Source organism: Paroedura picta, chromosome 1 (assembly GCF_049243985.1).
Source record: "Paroedura picta isolate Pp20150507F chromosome 1, Ppicta_v3.0, whole genome shotgun sequence".
Lineage (NCBI taxonomy): Eukaryota > Metazoa > Chordata > Lepidosauria > Squamata > Gekkonidae > Paroedura > Paroedura picta.
In genome coordinates, this window is record NC_135369.1 from 43,619,026 (window position 1) to 43,636,740 (window position 17,715).

At 45.2% G+C, this 17,715-nt stretch overlaps 1 protein-coding gene across 1 annotated transcript in view; it reads left to right on the forward strand.

Moving 5' to 3' along the window:
* The window catches only part of MRPS5 (mitochondrial ribosomal protein S5), a 55,196-nt gene extending 38,184 nt beyond the window's left edge, over positions 1-17,012 (forward strand). Inside the window, exons 6-11 of the mRNA XM_077335861.1 lie at positions 5,377-5,467; positions 7,102-7,148; positions 9,045-9,102; positions 9,417-9,479; positions 14,619-14,755; positions 16,467-17,012. Coding sequence (XP_077191976.1) covers positions 5,377-5,467; positions 7,102-7,148; positions 9,045-9,102; positions 9,417-9,479; positions 14,619-14,755; positions 16,467-16,691 — 621 coding nt within the window. The 3' untranslated portion in view covers positions 16,692-17,012. The remainder of the gene's footprint in view (positions 1-5,376; positions 5,468-7,101; positions 7,149-9,044; positions 9,103-9,416; positions 9,480-14,618; positions 14,756-16,466) is intronic.
* The last annotated feature ends 703 nt before the right edge of the window (positions 17,013-17,715 follow it).

Below are 17,715 nucleotides of genomic sequence, written 5' to 3' on the forward strand. Positions count from 1 at the left end.
TGGACTTCATATAACAACTAGTAAATTCAGACAAAATGAGCATGGGGGCTTGAGTACTATTAAAACCCAGATTTACTATGGATGCGTGCTTGGGCTGTGCAGAGATACATTAACAAGAAGGACGGACACATGCACACTCACCTGTGGCAGAGGAATACCTGCCTTAGCTGGGCTCCTGTTGAACCAACAGCTACTGTTAGAATGGGTGTGGCCAGGGAAAGGCCAGCTGATCATATCTGCTGAAATCAGACCTCCTGTTGCTCTTTTTTTTTCTTTCTCAAAAGCTCCCTCCCTTCCCAGAAAGGCCACATGCAGCCTGTTCCCCATTACCACACACACTAAGCCACTCACTGTGCAATGTTGTGTCCCTTTTGCACGGCGCCCCTCAATGTTATATTCCCATAAGTGGGGGGGGGAGGCAAAAACATTGTGGGGTATTAGAAGAAGAAGAGTTGGTTCTTATATGCCACTTTTCTGTTCCCGAAGGAGTCTCGGAGTGGCATACAATCTCCTTCCCTTTCCTCTCCCCACAACAAACATACTGTGAGGCTGTAGGTGTGGCTGAGAGAGCCCTGACAGAACTGCTCACACAGGACATCAGTGTGGTGGGTAGCCCAAGGCCACCCAGCTGGCTGCATGTGGAGGAGCGTGGAATCAAACACGGCTTGCCAGATTAGAAGCCACCACTCCTAACCACTACACCAAGCTGGTGCTCTGTTAAATGTATGAATAGCAGTAGGTTCAGGCACTTTCATTTTTAAGTAATGTGACTTTAGAGTGAAGCCACTGAAATTGAGGTGGGAGGGCAATGCCATTAAGATTTCATTTATTTTGGGTGTGGCTAAAGATGTCGTCCTGAGAGGGTGGCAGGGCATCTGCTCTGCTATCTCTGAAGCCTGACAGGGGTCAATTGTGCAAGCAATTGGCAGAAAAGAGGAGGGGTACGCAAACCTCACCTCACCTTTCTACCCAGGAAGTTCTTGGGGCCGTCTCCAATCCTTTAGGGAGTATATCTCCCTGGATTATAGGCTGTCAGCGTTCCAGGTCCAGAGGACGACTGCCATTTTCTACCTCGGACTTTCTTTTCTTTCTTTAATCTTAAAGTATCTGCTTCAACCCTACATGATGATTTACCACAAATGAACGCTTTGAACTGAGGGGAGGACTTCGGCTGAGTTCCAAAACATCATTTACTGCAAGTATCTCTCGCTTTTTTTTTCTCCGTCTCTCTTCCTGCATCAAAGCCCTTTGTTTCCCCCCTCCTCTTACTCTGCTCTGCCTGAAGCCACCTCGTTAAGAGGCAGGCTAATTCTCCTAACTAAGCAGAAGAAGGATTCAAATCAACTCGAATTAATTGGCAAAAGCTCTTATTGTAATTGTTTTGGTTTTCGGAGATAGAGATAAGAGCAGTGAATGTGAAAATCTCACGAGAACTTTGTGCCAGTACGAGAATCCCTGCCTTAACCGGCTTCAATACGTCACATGCCTGTGCCGGAACATTAGAGGATAAAACAGAGGACCTCTACTGGCCACTTGTAAAATTGTTTGGGGCCGGGTTTTTTTAAAGTCAAAATCATGTCTATGTTAAAAAGATTGGCTCATCTAATAGAGATACAAACCCAAGATTACAAAGTATTCTTAGATGGATTGATCAAAAATATCTCCAAGGAGATCCAAGATGGCAAGGAAGAAGTCTTCAATAGGAATGATGGATCAATAACAGTGACTGATGACAGCTTTAAACAAGGTGGAAAACCAACAGCAGAAGAGAAATCTGAAATTCATATCTTCAAGGAGATCCAAGATGCCAAGGAAGACGTCTTTAACAGGAATAATGGATCAATAACAGTGGCTGATGACAGCTCTAAACAAGGTGGAAAACCAACAGTAGAAGAGAAATCTGAAATTCTGGAGACGGAAAATGGGATGCCGGAGTTCTGCAGCCCAGATAAGGACACCCTTTTTAAAAAGACATACAGCCATCTCAAAGCAAGAGTGTACAAAAATCAATCAAAAGAAATATGGATCTGCAGTGAAAGTAACCGATTTAAAGGATCTCTCTGGGGAAAAAATTGTATTGATACTGGAGTCCAGGAGGTGCAACGGCCTCAAGATTTATCGATGCATATTTTGCGGGAAAGAGTACAACTGCACTTTCTACGCCAAAGGCCAATGGGACAGAATATAATTTTACGGGAACGACAAGATGTAGCAAGCCTCGAGATGAGACCCCCTTAAGAAGACCGAAAGCTCATATTGTTTTATGTTTAATGTTATACCGTATTCTATATTTCCATTTTTATGAAAAAGGGGAAGCAGTGTCTCTTTTGCTCTTGTTTTTTTTTTTTTGTCTCTTTTCTTTTATAGGCATATAGGTAATATAATCATTAGTGCTGAAAATGTAAAATGGGGTTCTCCCCCCTTATTTTTTCTTTCTTCTATTAGTGAATTGTCCTAGGACTAAAGCCTACACTGAGGATGGTTCTTAGAATGGGTCAAGCAAAAATTGTTTTGTAGATGTATTAGAACCAAGGATAAGGAGAAGCTATAGAAGACTGAAAGCTTATATTGTTCTATGTTTAATGTTAAGCATTTAATCTAAACCTGGAAATCTTATTATTCTCTGTATTAACAACATATACTGTATCCTATATTGCTATTTTTATGAAAAAGGGGAAGCAGTGCCTTTTTTCTCTCTTGTTTCTTTTTCTTAGTAGGCATATAGGTAATATAATCGTTAGCGTTGGAAATATAAAATGGGGCTTTCCCCTCTTATTATTTTTTTTATTGGTGTATTGTTATAGGGCCAAAGCTCATATTGATCTGTAGAAAATGCAAAGCTCTCAACTTATACCTGTCAGGATGGCTCTTAGAATGGGCCAAGTATAAATGGTTTGTAGATGTATCTGTATTAAGGATAAGGAGAAATTATGAAATCCTTTTGTAATTTTTTTTCTTTGTACATCTTTAAGGCAAAGCCCTACTTTCCTCTCCCTTTATCAGGGTATTGATACAGGGCCAAAACTAATACTGTGCTATAAGAAATGTTTAATGTTAAGCATCTAACTCAAACCTAGAAATATCTGCTAGGATAGCTCTCAGATTGTATCAAGCAGTTAATGTGAGGTCTACGATCTCTCAAGTAAGTTGATTAATAATAACTTTTCTTTTGTATATCTAAACAGGCTTTTTTTTTTTTTCTTAATGTAGTGGAAATGTGGATGGCTCTTAGACTCATGGCTCTTAGAGTTTTGGGCAAAAGTTTATATCACTGTGGAGTCAATGTGGGGTCGTATATTCTCAAATGATGACTATATTTCTATCTTTATGAAAATAAAAAAAATCATTATAAAAAAAAAAAAAAAGATTTCATTTATTTTTTCTCTTCTACTACTAAATTCTTACACTGAATTCTGGCTTACAGTGAGTGCCCTAGTATAAAAATATATTCCATTCAGGAATTGGTTAAAACTACATGTACCAGCTAGATAGTGGGGGGGATTCACAGTCCGGCTACTTCAGCAATGGAATGGGCTGCCCAAGGAGGTGGTGAGTTCCCTCTCACTGGTGGTCTTTAAACAGGCAAGTGTACAGATCCTTATCCTGGATGGTTTAAGCTTATTGAGCAGTGTGTTGGACTAGATGGCCTGTATGACCTCTTAGAATTCTAGAATTCTATTATTCTTTCTTTATAACCAGATTTTAATTATGCTGAGTGATATTTTTTTCCTCAGTTCAACAGCTTCTGCCTTCATATTTTGTTAAAAAATAAATGATGCATTAAATTTTATAATGGATTTTTTAAAAATAATTTTTCCTTCCTTAATAGAGTGTTCCCCATTTCCATTTCCTAATTGAAACAGGACATTGAGAAAATTATTTAAATCCCAAGGTTGGGCAGAGGACATGTAAAGAAAAACATGAAGCTGCCCTCTGTGGAAGCAGCTTCGATCATCTGCCCTAACTGGCAGTAGCTCTCTAGGGCAGGCGTTCTCAACCAGGGTTTTGTGGATTGGGTGGGAGTTAATTATATAGTTTTAATTTTTTAATAAAAGTATCTGGTGATATGACCATATGTTTCTGTGACGTGACTTCCAGGGATATGGCCGGAAGGTGTGACCTCCTGATACCACTTCCGGGGTTTCCTGAAGTCCAAAGAATGTTTCAGGGTTTTTCTCAATGCTTAAAAGGTTGAGAAAGGCTGCTCCAGGGTCTCAGAGAGATCTTTCACGTCACCCGCCAGCTGATCTGGAGATGTGAGGGATTGAACCTGAGATCCTCAGCATGTAAAGCAGATGCCCATATAGTTCAGATATGGTCTGCGGAAGTTGGTAGCTTGTCGCTTATGATGTCACAGAGACCAGCTGACACTGAGCCTGTGATACTCTCACAGCCACATCCCACCCAGCAAACACAACAGGGAGGTGTTGTGTTGCCAGGGTCACGTGTCGTTGATGCTTCCCCATGATGAAATCCCACAAACCTGTTCTGAAAACATAGGTAGCCCAGTGGCTAGAAGCCCATGGCACTGGCTCTCATGAGCTACAAAACTTTGGACTTGGGAATCTGTACATGGGAAGCATCCATCCTCCCCCTTCTTCCACATTTGGGTTTTAAAGCCAGTCCTTTTTTTCAGCAATAGAATTGTACTTTGCCTCAGAGCACAGGTGCTGACTGCTTTGATTCTGCAGGGGCTTGGGCATAGAGTGGCATTTCCCAACACCCAAAAGATCCTTTAATGGAAAGTGCTACGGATTTGAACCTTGTTTTAGGGACTTGTTTTAGGGACCCTGCTGGTGCAAGGCTTGGTGTCTTTGTAGTTCTGCAAAGCTGCTACTGTTCTCCACAGATCCTGCATTTTCGCATACCCATTGCCACAGTTGTCTCAGTACTTTCCATGCTCTGCCAGCTGAGAAGAAATTTCCAATCTCGGCCCCTTCAAATGGCACAGCGGGTTAACTCACCACCCCAACGACCATGTCAGCATATAAAATGAAATAAAGCCTGGATTTGATATCTTGCAGCAGTTCTTTTTTAATGTGCAGTGATATTTCTTCAGCCTGGTAGCTGCAATGAAGTGTGAAGCGTCAAGTATTACAGGACACATAACTTCAAACAAAAAACGTTTTTTTTTAAAAAAAAAATCTTTGTTCAAGCCTTTTCACAGGCAAGGTTATCATGAGGCCTCCTGATTTATCAGCCTTCCCATCTGCCGAGGGACATTGTGTGCTCTCTGCACCTAATAAAACTAAATGTTGAGCTATCCTTATGGCAAGAGTTCATAATCTAGGAACAAACAGGCACTTTTAAAAACTTTCTTTGCTAAATAAGTAGCAATTGTCAGTTTCTTTGCAATTTCCCCCCCTCTCTTTTTAGCTGAAGAGCGTGTTTAATATGACAGCAAAGGACGGAAGAAAAAGAACTGTTAGTGCCCTGGTGGCGGTGGGAAATGGAAAAGGAGCTGCTGGTAAGTGGATATTTCGGTCCCAGGGAGCAAGCAAGATTAGGAACACAGGCAGCTGCCTTCTGCTGCCAGGCAGTGGGTTTATCAGGGTCAGCATTATCTGCTCAGACTGGCCGCAGCTTTTCAAGATCTCGGGAGAAAGCCTTTCATGTCACCTCTTACCGAATCCTGATAAGTGGAGATGCCTGCAACTGAACTTGGGACCTTCTGCCATCCACGGTCTGCTGCTGAGCTCTGCCCCCTCCTCATGGCACTTTGCCACTCCTTGGGAATGCTGACCCGCTAAGAAGATGAGCTAGCTTGAAGTCCCTGTTGAAATCCCTCTTTTATCCCGCCATTCCTTCCTCTGCTGCTCTCATACTGCTCCTAGCACCGATAGGCTCTTGCAGCAGCCCCAAACTCTTGCCGGTTCACCACACACCTAGGAAGCTGGGAAGAGGAGGAAGCAAGCGTCCTGTGGGAGGGGACTGTTGCTGTGCATCCTGCACACAAGGCTCTGAAATCAGTTGTTTGGTTTTGCTAGCTTGCATGAGCACTTTTCCAGATTGTTTAAAATGCCAACTGAGCTTATCATGCATGTTTTATAGGTAGGAGAAGAGCCGCCGCCTCCCCCCAGCCCCCGTCCAGGAGTAGAAATCTGCTTCTTGTCTCTCTCCCAAAACGTAGGCGCTTGAAGACATTCAGTGAAGCCCATGGGCTGTAGATTCAAGAGACAAAAAAAACCAAAAAACAGTTTTTTACACAATGAGTGATGGCAGTGTGGAATTCTCTGCCTGAGGATATAATGATGGCCACAAGTGTAGACAGCCATAAAGGGGAATTATTTATATTTAATTTTTTGTTGTTCAATTTATATACTGCCCTCCCTGCAAGCCAGCTCAGGGCGGTATACAACAGCATATTCCATATAACAACAATTGATTAAAATACAATTGTAATTAATTTAAAATTAATTGAATTAAAATAGCAGCATCTATATCTGACGATTTTTATCGTCACTCCAGAACACTCTTCAGATTGGTCTCTTCCGCTAGTGAGGGATGTTAAAGACTCACTGGCCCCAACCACTATGGGGTGTTAAGACTCATGGGCCACCTTGGGGGGTGTTACTTTGCAATCCCACCTTCCTGCAAAATAAAAAGAATGTCCTGATCTGCTCCCAAAGCGCCGAAAAGCCGACCAGGGCTTTTTTTGCCTCCTCTGGACCACCATAGGACAGGGAGGAGCTGGACCTGGAAGGCCCGACTCTTCCCTGTCCACCTAGGCTTGCCACGGGACAGGGCCTGTTGGCCTCTGCAGTGGGCTAAAGGAACACAGATTCTCCTGCATTCCCTTAGCCCAGGGCAAATTACGGCCTGCTCCGTGGCAGGCCCAGGAGGCTGTCTGCCCGGTGGTTGTGTCATGTGGAAGCAAGGTTAGCCCTGCTTCCATATGAGAGCCCTCTCGGCCTTTTCCACCCATGCGGAGTTAGCTCTGGTGTCTGTCATTAAGGAAAACAAAGCAAAACATGGGAGAGCACCTTGTGATGCATTTGCTGGTATTATGGATGGGGATGAGGCATGGAGACATCTGCATATTTTTGACGGTTTCTAGTTGGGGTGTTCCAGCATACTAGGCAATCTTCTTGCATCCTTCAGGTTTCGCAGTGGGAAAAGCATCGGATAAGATGGCTGCATTACGAAAAGTAAGTCATCAAAACAAAACAAAAAACCTTTATTCCATAGTAATCAACGTTTGTTCACGTATACATTGTTAGCTTGGAATATCATCATTCAGGCTTCCCTCCTTCTGTGATTCCTCCTCCTGTGTAAAAACTTCCATTCTGTAAGCTCCCTGGCCCAGATGCATCTGTTATCTATGGCTTTTGCTGGCACGAAAGGGAAAAGGACCCACTCTTTTTGGCACCAGAAGTGGGGGCGTTTGGGCAATTGGTAGGCCCACACCCATTCTGTACCTCTCCCAGTGATAGAGAGAGAGAGAGATGCAGTCTCAGTTCTCCATGTCTGTATTGTGTCTAGGTCTGGTATTCCCTGGATCATTCAGATTTTTTGTATATGATGCTTGCTTATACTAGGTCAAGTTATTGGCCCATTTAACTCCTAATCCCCCAGGAACATTTGCAGTTATTTGGAAGCCATGATGGTATGGCTCAGGCAAAGCCGGCTGAAACTCAACCCCTCTAAGATGGAGGTCCTGTGGTTTCGTAGGAAGGGACCAGATCAGGAAGCGCATTAGCCCAGCCTGGACGGACTGCAACTGAAGATCTCGCACTCTGCCAGGAATGTGAGCATGATTCTGGATTCCTCCCTTACGATGGAGACCCAGGTCACTAGAGTAGTCCAGGTGACATTTTTCCACCTTCACCAGGCAAGGCTACTAATGTACACCTGGCAAGAACACCTGGCCACAGTGATCCATGTGACAATCACCTCCCGACTGGATTTCTGTAACTTGCTCTATGCGGGCCTTCCCTTGTCCTTGACTTGGAAATTGCAGCTGGTGCAGAATGCAGCTGCTAGGGTCCTTGAAGGGCCCATATCCAGCCAGTGCTGAGGCAGCTGTATTGGTTGCCAGTAGAGTACTGGATCAGGTTCAAGGTGTTGGTTTTAACATTTAAGGCCTTGCGCAGTCTGGGTCCAGTGTGCCTGAGAGACTGTCCTTCCCCCTATGCCCCCTGTAGGTCTCTTCATTCTGCAGGTGCAAATAGATTGGTGATCCCTGGCCCATGGGAAGGTTGTCCTGACTCCTCCACGGCCTTTTCGGATCTGCCCCCTGCCTGGTGGAATGAGCTAGAAGAGCTAAGGACCCTGTTGGAACTGACGTAGTTCCACAGGCCCTGTAAGACAGAGCTCTTCCACCAGGATTTTGGTTGAGGTTAGACGAACAGAAGATCTTGCCTCCTCTGACATAGTTGTTCATTTGCAACATCACCCCTGGGGACCTGGTGGATCTGGCAGGCTGGGGAGAGGGTGGAGGTTAGAGTATGGGGGGTTATAGGATTGTACTGCATGATATTGTTTGAATTGTTGTTTGCTGCCACAAGACAGCAGTGGCACACAAGATGGATGGATTGAATTGCACTGAGAGAATTGTAACTGGCCCAAGATCACTCAGCTGGTAGAGGAGTGGGGAATCAAATCTGCTTCTTCAGATTAGAGGCCACCGATCTGAACCTCTGCACCAAGCTAGATCTCAGAAGAAGGAACTCCACCTCTGAGACAAGCCCTGGCACAAACTCTGGCAGAAATGTGTCTCCTCCAGATGAAGGATCAGGAAAACCTTAGGGAAATGTGATTCTTTTATCCACATGACTGTCTTGGCTTGAGTGGGAATGCAAGCTGGTAACTTTGTGTGGATTTATTTTTTTACATTGAATTAAGCACAGTTAGGTAGCACTTAATATAACTTCATTTAGAATCCCTTTTAGTTTATTAAGATAATTAATTTCCAGTACAGAACATTGTTGACAGAAATAGCATTATGTTAATACTTCCTTTTTTTTAAAAAAATTATTAGCTGTGAAATTGAAGTAGTAAATATTTAACTTTTTAATACAAGTGTCCTTGGATTTTCCCTCTAGGCAAGGAACAGAGCAATTCACTATTTGCACTATATTGAGAGGTACAACGACCACACAAGTGAGTACTCGACGTTTAAGACTCTGTTGTTCCTATTTTGGAAATCTGAAATGCCTGCTAGCTGCTCTACTTCTCTAAACGGGTATATAAAATTTCTGATTCCTCCGAAGGCCTTCATGGAGTGAAGGGATGGGAAATTTATGAGTGCAAAATCCGTGGGGAGGGGAGGGAACCGGCAACAGGCCTCGCGGAGCGCGCCCGTCGCCTTGCAGAGGTAGTGGTGCTCAGCGCCGGGGGGGGGGGCCTTCCATGCCCATCCTTAGGGACGGGCTTGCCATCTAGTTATTCCATAATGCTTTCCTTTCTGCTTCTAGTTTATCACGACATTGCAGTGAATTTTAAGAAAACAGTCATCCGGATGAAAATGAAAAATAAGGGTAAGTGAAGGAAGCTGGAGGCCGTTCTCCATGCAGTGAAGTCCAACAGGCAGAGATATTTGGGAAGAGGGAGGTGGATATATTGTTGCGTATAATTGATGGCGACACCAGTATTGTTCTGTACACTGATCTCTGCCACGGTTTCCCTTTAAAACGCTAATAACCTGAGATATATTGGAGGGGCTGCCTGTCTTGATGGGTGATATCAAATGAAAATATAAAACTTCTATCATCTCTCTGCATGGCCCTGATCCTGGGGCTGCATTTATGTGTTTCTTTATTTACTTTATTGAATGAGTGACTTTATTTACTTTATTCAGTGAGTTACATTGTCTTCCATTCCTCCGTTGTATCCTTACAACAGCCTTATGAGGTTGGCCAGGCTTGAGAGTGTGTGACTGGCCCAGTGTCACCCAACAAGCTTCCATGGCAGAGTGGGGGTTTGAAACTGGTTCTCCCCAATCCTAGGCCAACACTCTTAAGCATGACCAAATAAATTAATGGTGATCTGTTATTTATTTATTTATAACAACAACAGCGAAGCAGTGGCGGCAAGGAGGTTGGGGGGGAGGCAAAGGGTCCGGTGGGTGGTCCGAGCCCCCCCCTCCAAGGGCCACATGGGAGGGTAGGGTGAGTGGCTGCTTACCTGCCTTGTCGGCGGCCAGCCGCAAAATGGCGGCTGGCCGCCAAAGGTGGGCCATTTTGAGGGGTGGGCAGGTTGGGAGGTGGGCTGACAAGCGGAGGGCCCAATCGGCTGACGCTTTGTGCCAGCCAATTGGGCCCTTCGCTTGTCAGTCCAGGGGCAAGGGGCCAATTGTTGCCCCCCCCCATCCCAGACCGAGCCCTCCCACACAACCCTTAGCCTTTTATTTATACCGCTCCCGTGGAGCTTTGTAAAGATTAGACTACCTCTATTAAGGTCTTGTGAAAATTGGGAGTGCTTCATTTCTGCTGGATAGTTAGTTTGAGGATGGTATGTTTTTTTAATTTGTTTTTATTATAGAACATTTTACACAACAACAACAAAAGACACAAGACCTATGAAACACTACCACCAACAAATGGTGATCTGTGATATTGATCACCTCTAGGCCCTTGAGGAGCTCAACATTTCTTTGCAGGGCAGGGGGGGGTTCTTCAGCCATGTTTCTAGCCCTTATGGCTGCGAAGGTGCCCTTGGATGTGCATACGTACTGTCTCCTCAGTCTTTGCAGACAGAGAGGTGGTTGAATCAGATTTCTAGTGGCTGGGTTTCAATTTCATGCTCTTCCCTATGAATAATGAAACCAGAATAAATTATGCAGAATAAAAGGTTATGTGATTGCAGAATGCATCACTTCTTGGTGCAGAATGTCAATTGTTCAGGGGCAGAATTTTCCGCCCCAGCTGTATTTAAAGAAAGTTGAATGTTTGGGTGGCTAGGGGATATGCTGAACTCTCCCCAGAATACCACATTGCTATTTTACCACATTATTACAATCCGTTATCATTGCACAAAAATATTTCACTGTGGGATGAAACAGCCCTCTTAAGCAGTTCAACAAAGACTTGCTTCACATGACTTGGCCCTATAAATATTTTAAAAACTCAAGTGTGATCTAATACATTTTATTAATAAGCCATTAAGACGGTTCCTCAAAATTATTTCACTTTGCCAGGCAAGTAAATGGAGGGAAAGAAATCTATTAGCAAGCCACAGGCTCTACTACACTAATACTCCCCCATTTCCCCCCACTTAATTGAAAAACACATTATAACTATATAGAGCTGTATGTTCAGCTACTTTAAGAAAGTATTGTTTTCATGCTTGGAAGCAGAATTGGGGTTTTGACATAATTACGTCTGAGTGATCTCTGAGGAGCTTCATTTGGTTTGCAACTCTGATACGCTGTTATCACAGTCTAGGATATCATTTATTTGGTCATATAGGGAGTTTATCTTATGTCTTTCTACCATAAAAACGACAAACAAGGCAGTTTGTAACATGAGACTTGCAAGATTTTTTAATAAAAAAAATATAAAGCCAGCAGCAAAAGAAAGCAATCATAAACACAGCAAAACTTTAAGACGTTATAATAAAAGCAGCGAGAACGTAAATGTTTTGTTTTTTTAAATTAATCAGACCAGTGGTGTGGTCTGCAGTTTCAGGTAATAAAAATGCCAAATGCTTCCCAGAATAAAATCATTTTCACATGATTCCAGAAGTCTAAGAGGGAGTCATAATTTTTTTTTAAAGAACAGAAACTTGATGAACAAGACAAATGTGGCTGTGTTTGTTTGAGCAATAACTCCTTAGTATTTTACTACATTTATATTCTGCACCTCCCTCCTTGAGTAAACTCAGCTGCAGCCCTTAGAGATCTCTCATCCAGACTGATCAGATCTATGCCTTTTTCACTTTCATCGCCATACAATATCTGTTGTAGCCACCTTTCCATGACTCTGAATTTCCATTCCATGACCGTAACGGAATCTTGGCTTGGGAGATGAACAGGCGTGTTACCAACATTATCATACCTACCACAGAAGTGGTAGTACATAACCATTAAAAAATAACGCCAATGCATGAAATGCTGTCCTTTTTCTAATTCTGGTGGCTTTAAAGTGATGGCTTTAATCTTCCTGCTCTGCGAAGGTGGAAGGGAAAACTTGGGGTTGATAACAGTCATGGGGTTGATTAGAGTCACTCCAGCCTGCTCTTTATATATAGCGTGGAGGCCAATTTTTGCAGGCGAAAAAGCTTTGAGCAAGTGGCAGATTGGAATGGAAAAGAAATAATTGCAGAAGTTTTCTTAGGAATGAATCAGCAAGCAGCACTTTTCAGGGCTGGACACGTAACCCACCTCTGTCAAACTCCAGAAACAAACTTGAGTCCTGCCACTTTTGCAGCAGTGCCATAGCAAACGCTCCTTTCAGACCTAGAATCATAGAATCATAGAGTTGGAAGGGGCCACACAGGCCATCTAGTCCAACCCCCTGCTCAACACAGGATCAGCCCTAAGCATCCTAAAGCAGCGGTCCGCAAGCTTTCGCTTGCCGCGGACCGCTGCGCCGTAGTGGGGGGAGAGGGTGGCCCGGGGGCCCGCGCACGCGCGGCAGCCCCAGCACAAACGCGCATGCGCGGACTGCTGCACACGCACGTTTGCGCCCAGCAGGGGCACAAATGCACGTGTACGGCAGTCCGCGCATGCGCGTTTGCGCCGCCGCCATGCCGGCGGCCGCAGCTCCCCCTCCCAGCCCCTCCAGGCCACGAGCAGATTGGCCGCTAAAACGGCTGATTAGCTTGCGGCTCGGCAAGCTTCTCTTCCCTCCCCTCCCGAAGCGAAAAGCTTGCCGGGCCACGAGCTAATCGGCCGCTTTGGCGGCCAATTTGCTCGCGGCCTGGTGAGCTTCTCGCTTCGGAGGGGGAGGGAAGAAGGAGCCACGGCCCGGCGCCGAGGCCTTCGTGGCCCGGCGCCGAGGCCTTCGTGGCCCGGCACCGGGCTGCGGCCCGCGGGTTGGGGACCACTGTCCTAAAGCATCCAAGAAAAGTGTGTATCCAACCTTTGCTTGAAGACTGCCAATGAGGGGGAGCTCACCACCTCCTTAGGCAGCCTATTCCACTGCTGAAGTCAGACCTGATCAAGTCAGATCTGAACTGCTAAGTAAGGTCGATCCTGGCTAGTATTTGGATGGGAGACCTCCAAGGATTTGAGTAGCAGTTCCTCCAAGAAACACATGGAGACAGGTAGCGACAAACCATCTTCCAACAATGCTTGCCCAGCTGCCGGACAATCCTCACATCTCCTGGCAACACTGCACACATCATGTGATAAACAGTAATACTCCTTTCAGATCCCTGGAAACTCAAACTTTCATCTCAATGAAATGCCTCGACTCTTTGACTTCAGTGTTCAGGCTCTTGGTGTAGCGGTTAGGAGTTCTAATCTGGCGATCTGGGTTCGATTCTGCGCTCCCTCACATGCAGCCAGTTGGGTGACCTTGGGCTCGCCACAGTGCTGATAAAACTGTTCTGACCGAGCAGTAATATCAGGGAGAGGAAGGGGAAGGCGACTGTAAGCCGCTTTGAGACTCCTGGTAGAGAAAAGCAGCATATAAGAACCAACTCTTCTGCTGCTGCTTCTGCCGCTGCCACCCTGCTGAAAGCGTCCATTTTTCCTGCTAAAAAGCAAGTGCCCTTCTAAGATTATCTGTGACTGATAGTGTGTCCCAGACAGGACAAGAAGGGAAGGTTTTAAGTAGCACTCTTGATCAGGAAACCATTGAAAATCTCATATTCTGTACTTGGTGCAAGTCTTGTAAAGAGACCCTTGCATGCTTTCAGCATCCGAGTGGGTTTTTCACCACTCGGAAATGTGTAGAATGTGTAGAAATGTGTAGAATTTGAGATTCGTTTCAGCACAGACCCCCCACCCCTTTGTGATAATCTGGCATGATCGGGCAAGAAGACACCAAGGTGCACCATGCCAGTTGAAATATATTTAATAGGAATGAGTTAAAACTGGCATTAAAGGAAAGTAACTAGAATCTCAATTTCTGGAGAGAAGGGAGCGGGGTTGAGGCCTACACATACACATCTAGTTGTTTGCTGTTAGATTAGATGGATGGACTAATCTCTGAAATTTGGCAGAAGGTTGGTGTGATAGGGGCTCAAGGGTCAGCATGGCTTGAGGAAAACCAAACATTTACATTGATACGCTCTAACCACTGCACACTTCAGTACATTGGCTATTTTATTATTTATTATATTTTTACTAGTAAAAAAGCCTGCTGCAGTCAGGAATGCTTCACACCTCCCAATTAGGCCCTGCCTCAGACAGGCCATGCCCACTTTCCGCCCACTTAGCCCTTAGCCTGTTATTTTAACAGCGAACCCGATGTTAAAGATACTGTCTAATGCCATGTCCTAGAACATAGAGGGAGGGACTGTTCTCATAACTCCAGGGCTTCCACCCGGCCTTAACCAAACGTTGGGCAGACACTCCTAGGCAGGAGCCAGAAACACATGTGAGAGTCTTGGGACTTGACAGCTGTGTTAAACAGCTCAGAATTATGAAATCTAAGCTTTGCCATTTTAATTCCACTTTGATGGTAGATGCTAATGATCATTAATAAGCAACTACCCTTTTTCCTCTGCAGGATATGGACTTCGCTGTCACCGAGCTATCATTACTATGTGCAAACTAATTGGGATTACAGACATGTATGCCAAACTTTATGGATCCAATAATATGTTGAATCTCACCAAAGCGTTCTTCAAGGGATTATCTAGTCAGGTAAATTACAGAGTAGGCAACTGCAAGCTGTGTTTATTGAATTGCAGGAGTTAGATTTATAGCCAGCAGTCCATAGGCAGATGTCACAGTTTATCAGCAGTACCCTGTCCCAACGAGGTAAGGGGTGGTGGTGAAATATTTGAAAACCAGTCAGAAATTATTCTAAAATTGCAGTTTTCTTACCAGAAGGCAGCTCAGAGGATGTATGAGGTGCTCCCAGCCTCTAACCATGAGATGGGATGGAGTTGTGATCATACATTCCCTTCTCCGCCCAAGACAGTCCGCTTTCAATCCTCCAGCTTTTACCAGGGTTAGAATGCCAGCCACAGTTAATGCTCTCCAAAGTTCTGAACCCAAGGTTGGAACACATCCTGATCATCATTCAGATTGAGGCTAATGTCTGCCTTAGCCGTGGCCAAAGAAGTCAGGGGAATGATGAGTTGGGGAGGGAGCGCAAGCGCCCCGTGAATATTCCTGATCGCCTCACAATGGAAACAAGGCATCCGTGCCAGCCTTTAGGAAATAGAACTGAGGGATGCTGGGGCTCTTGGGGAAACTCCCATGATACGAGCTGTGTATTTATGAAATTAAATACAGTTCCACAGCTCTGAATCTTGTGTGAAAGCTTGCCTCAGTTACATATGTGCACAGAGGGGCCCACTACAGGGACTGTGTTCTCATGCATAATCTGGCCAGAAATCTCAGCCCGTGCATGGCACTGCTTCATAAGCCGTAGGGGAGGGTGGTATATAAATTTTATAATAATAATAATAATAAAGGAGCATGGGCTGAATGGAACTAGACGCACGTGCAAGGCCAGCCGGCCTTGAGCTTCACATAGCCAGGAGGGAACAAATGCCTGAGGCCATTTGAGGAAGCAGGGGGGAAGAACAGGAATTACTTGGCAACCACTGCCAATGTATAGGGCTTACCCCCTAGACCCACAGGGCTACATTAAGTTCCCTCCTATGGGTCACGATCCTGCCACCAGAACTGATAGCTGCCCACCACTCTAGTCTTTTCTGAGCTTCTCAGTAAGAGAGCCCTGCTGCCAGGCCTTCCAAAGTCTGAGGCAAGGGGAATTGTTTTAATCCAAGGACATCTGAAGACAACCGTAAAGCAGATCGAGCTCCATTATATTGCCCCCCCCCCATTACTGGTGTACTGAACAGGCAATTTGATTCCATCGCTAGTTTATCTCTGGTGCCAAAAACATAAGTTGTTTTCTTTCTTACCTTGTGCTAGGCAGGATTTGCAAAGGCTTGAGCAGTGTCGTATCTTTTCCTGCCCAAGACGAAGAGGCTGCATGTTGTTCATTCATAGTGTGCCGGCTTGAAGAGGGTTTCTTAACATGGCCTGTTATGTGGGTCTTTGCAGATATCTTAAAGAAAAAGTGAGACAATCAACATGTTGATAGGGAAACTACTTGGCTAAAGAGATGGAAGGGAATAGAAGTCATTTTTAAGGAGCGGGTTGTAAGCAGGGCTTTTACCTTCAGCAGGTGCCTGCTTCACAACAGTGGTTTGTGGGCTGTGGGCTGCTCTCCTGATTCCTAAAAGCATCATCTGTTTGTTTAGGGGAAAGATAACTTGTCTGTTTACCTGGCTCTAGAGAGACAAAACATCAAGATTGGTAGGAGTGCTAGGCTTGGAACTGGATAAGGGGAATTCCTTTTAGCTTTGAACTTTTTCCTTTTACCTTGCCCACACAGGAAACTCACCAAGACCTAGCCAATAAGAAAAGTCTCTATGTGGTAGAATTTCGTGAGGAATGTGGCCCCCTGCCCATCGTGGTGGCTGCACCCCAAGGGGTCCTCAGGGAAGACCCTGAGCCTGAGGATGAAGTTCCTGATGTCAAACTGGAGTGGAACGAAGTGAAGGCAGCCCAAGGGATGAAGAAGTCTGCTTGGGCAAATCTCCAAAGATCAGTGTGGTAGATGGGGCCACCTTTTGAATGCACAAGGGATTCTGACATCCCCACGTTACATGGGAACTTCTACCTTTCACAAAATGAGTGCTGGGCAAATCTTCCAGCTGAGTTGACCTCATGACGGTTTTCAGGCACTGTAATGTGGAGCCTCAGAACGACGTTGCCATCTTCTCTGCATGTAATGCGCCTTTGTTGAATGCACCTCTGTTCTAATGTTTGTTGTCAGAAATCCACTCTGCTGCTCCCATCCTGTGGGCCAAAGGGGACTGTAATCAGCAGCCTTTACCACAAATACAACATGGCGGAAATAAATGCGTCAACAAATGCAGTTCTGCCCAGTTTTCTTCAGTTAAGTGCTTTAGACTGCAGCTTGTGATTTCCCAGAAAGGAATATTTTGGTTCACTGTGTCCAGGCACCAACTGAGCAACCATGAAATATTGTAACTGGTAATTGTGTTGTCAGTGTGGGAGGGAGAAAAATATAATTAAAAGAGTGAGAACTTAGAGGCTCACAAGACAGCACAGAATGTCACGAGGGATGCCCCACCATCTTTCGGAACACCCCCTGGGATCATGAGTGGCAGTTCGGTTTGCCCAAGCAAGGTGTGATCAAACAGTTGTGGGAAAGGTGATCTGAGCTACGCTTCTCAAATTGTGCACTGGCTTTTACTTCCTAGTAAGCCTTTATTTTTAGAGAGCCTCTTGTGGTGCAGAGTGGCAAGGCAGCCGTCTGAAAGCTTTGCCCATAAGGCTGGGAGTTCAATCCCAGCAGCCGGCTCAAGGTTGACTCAGCCTTCCATCCTTCCGAGGTCGGTAAAATGAGTACCCAGCTTGCTGGGGGGTAAACGGTAATGACTGGGGAAGGCACTGGCAAACCACCCCGTATTGAGTCTGCCATGAAAACGCTGGAGGGCGTCACCCCAAGGGTCAGACATGACTCGGTGCTTGCACAGGGGATACCTTTACCTTTACCTTAAGCCTTTATTTTGCACTATCCCTGGCCAGCAGGGTTTCCCAGCCACCCCACCAAG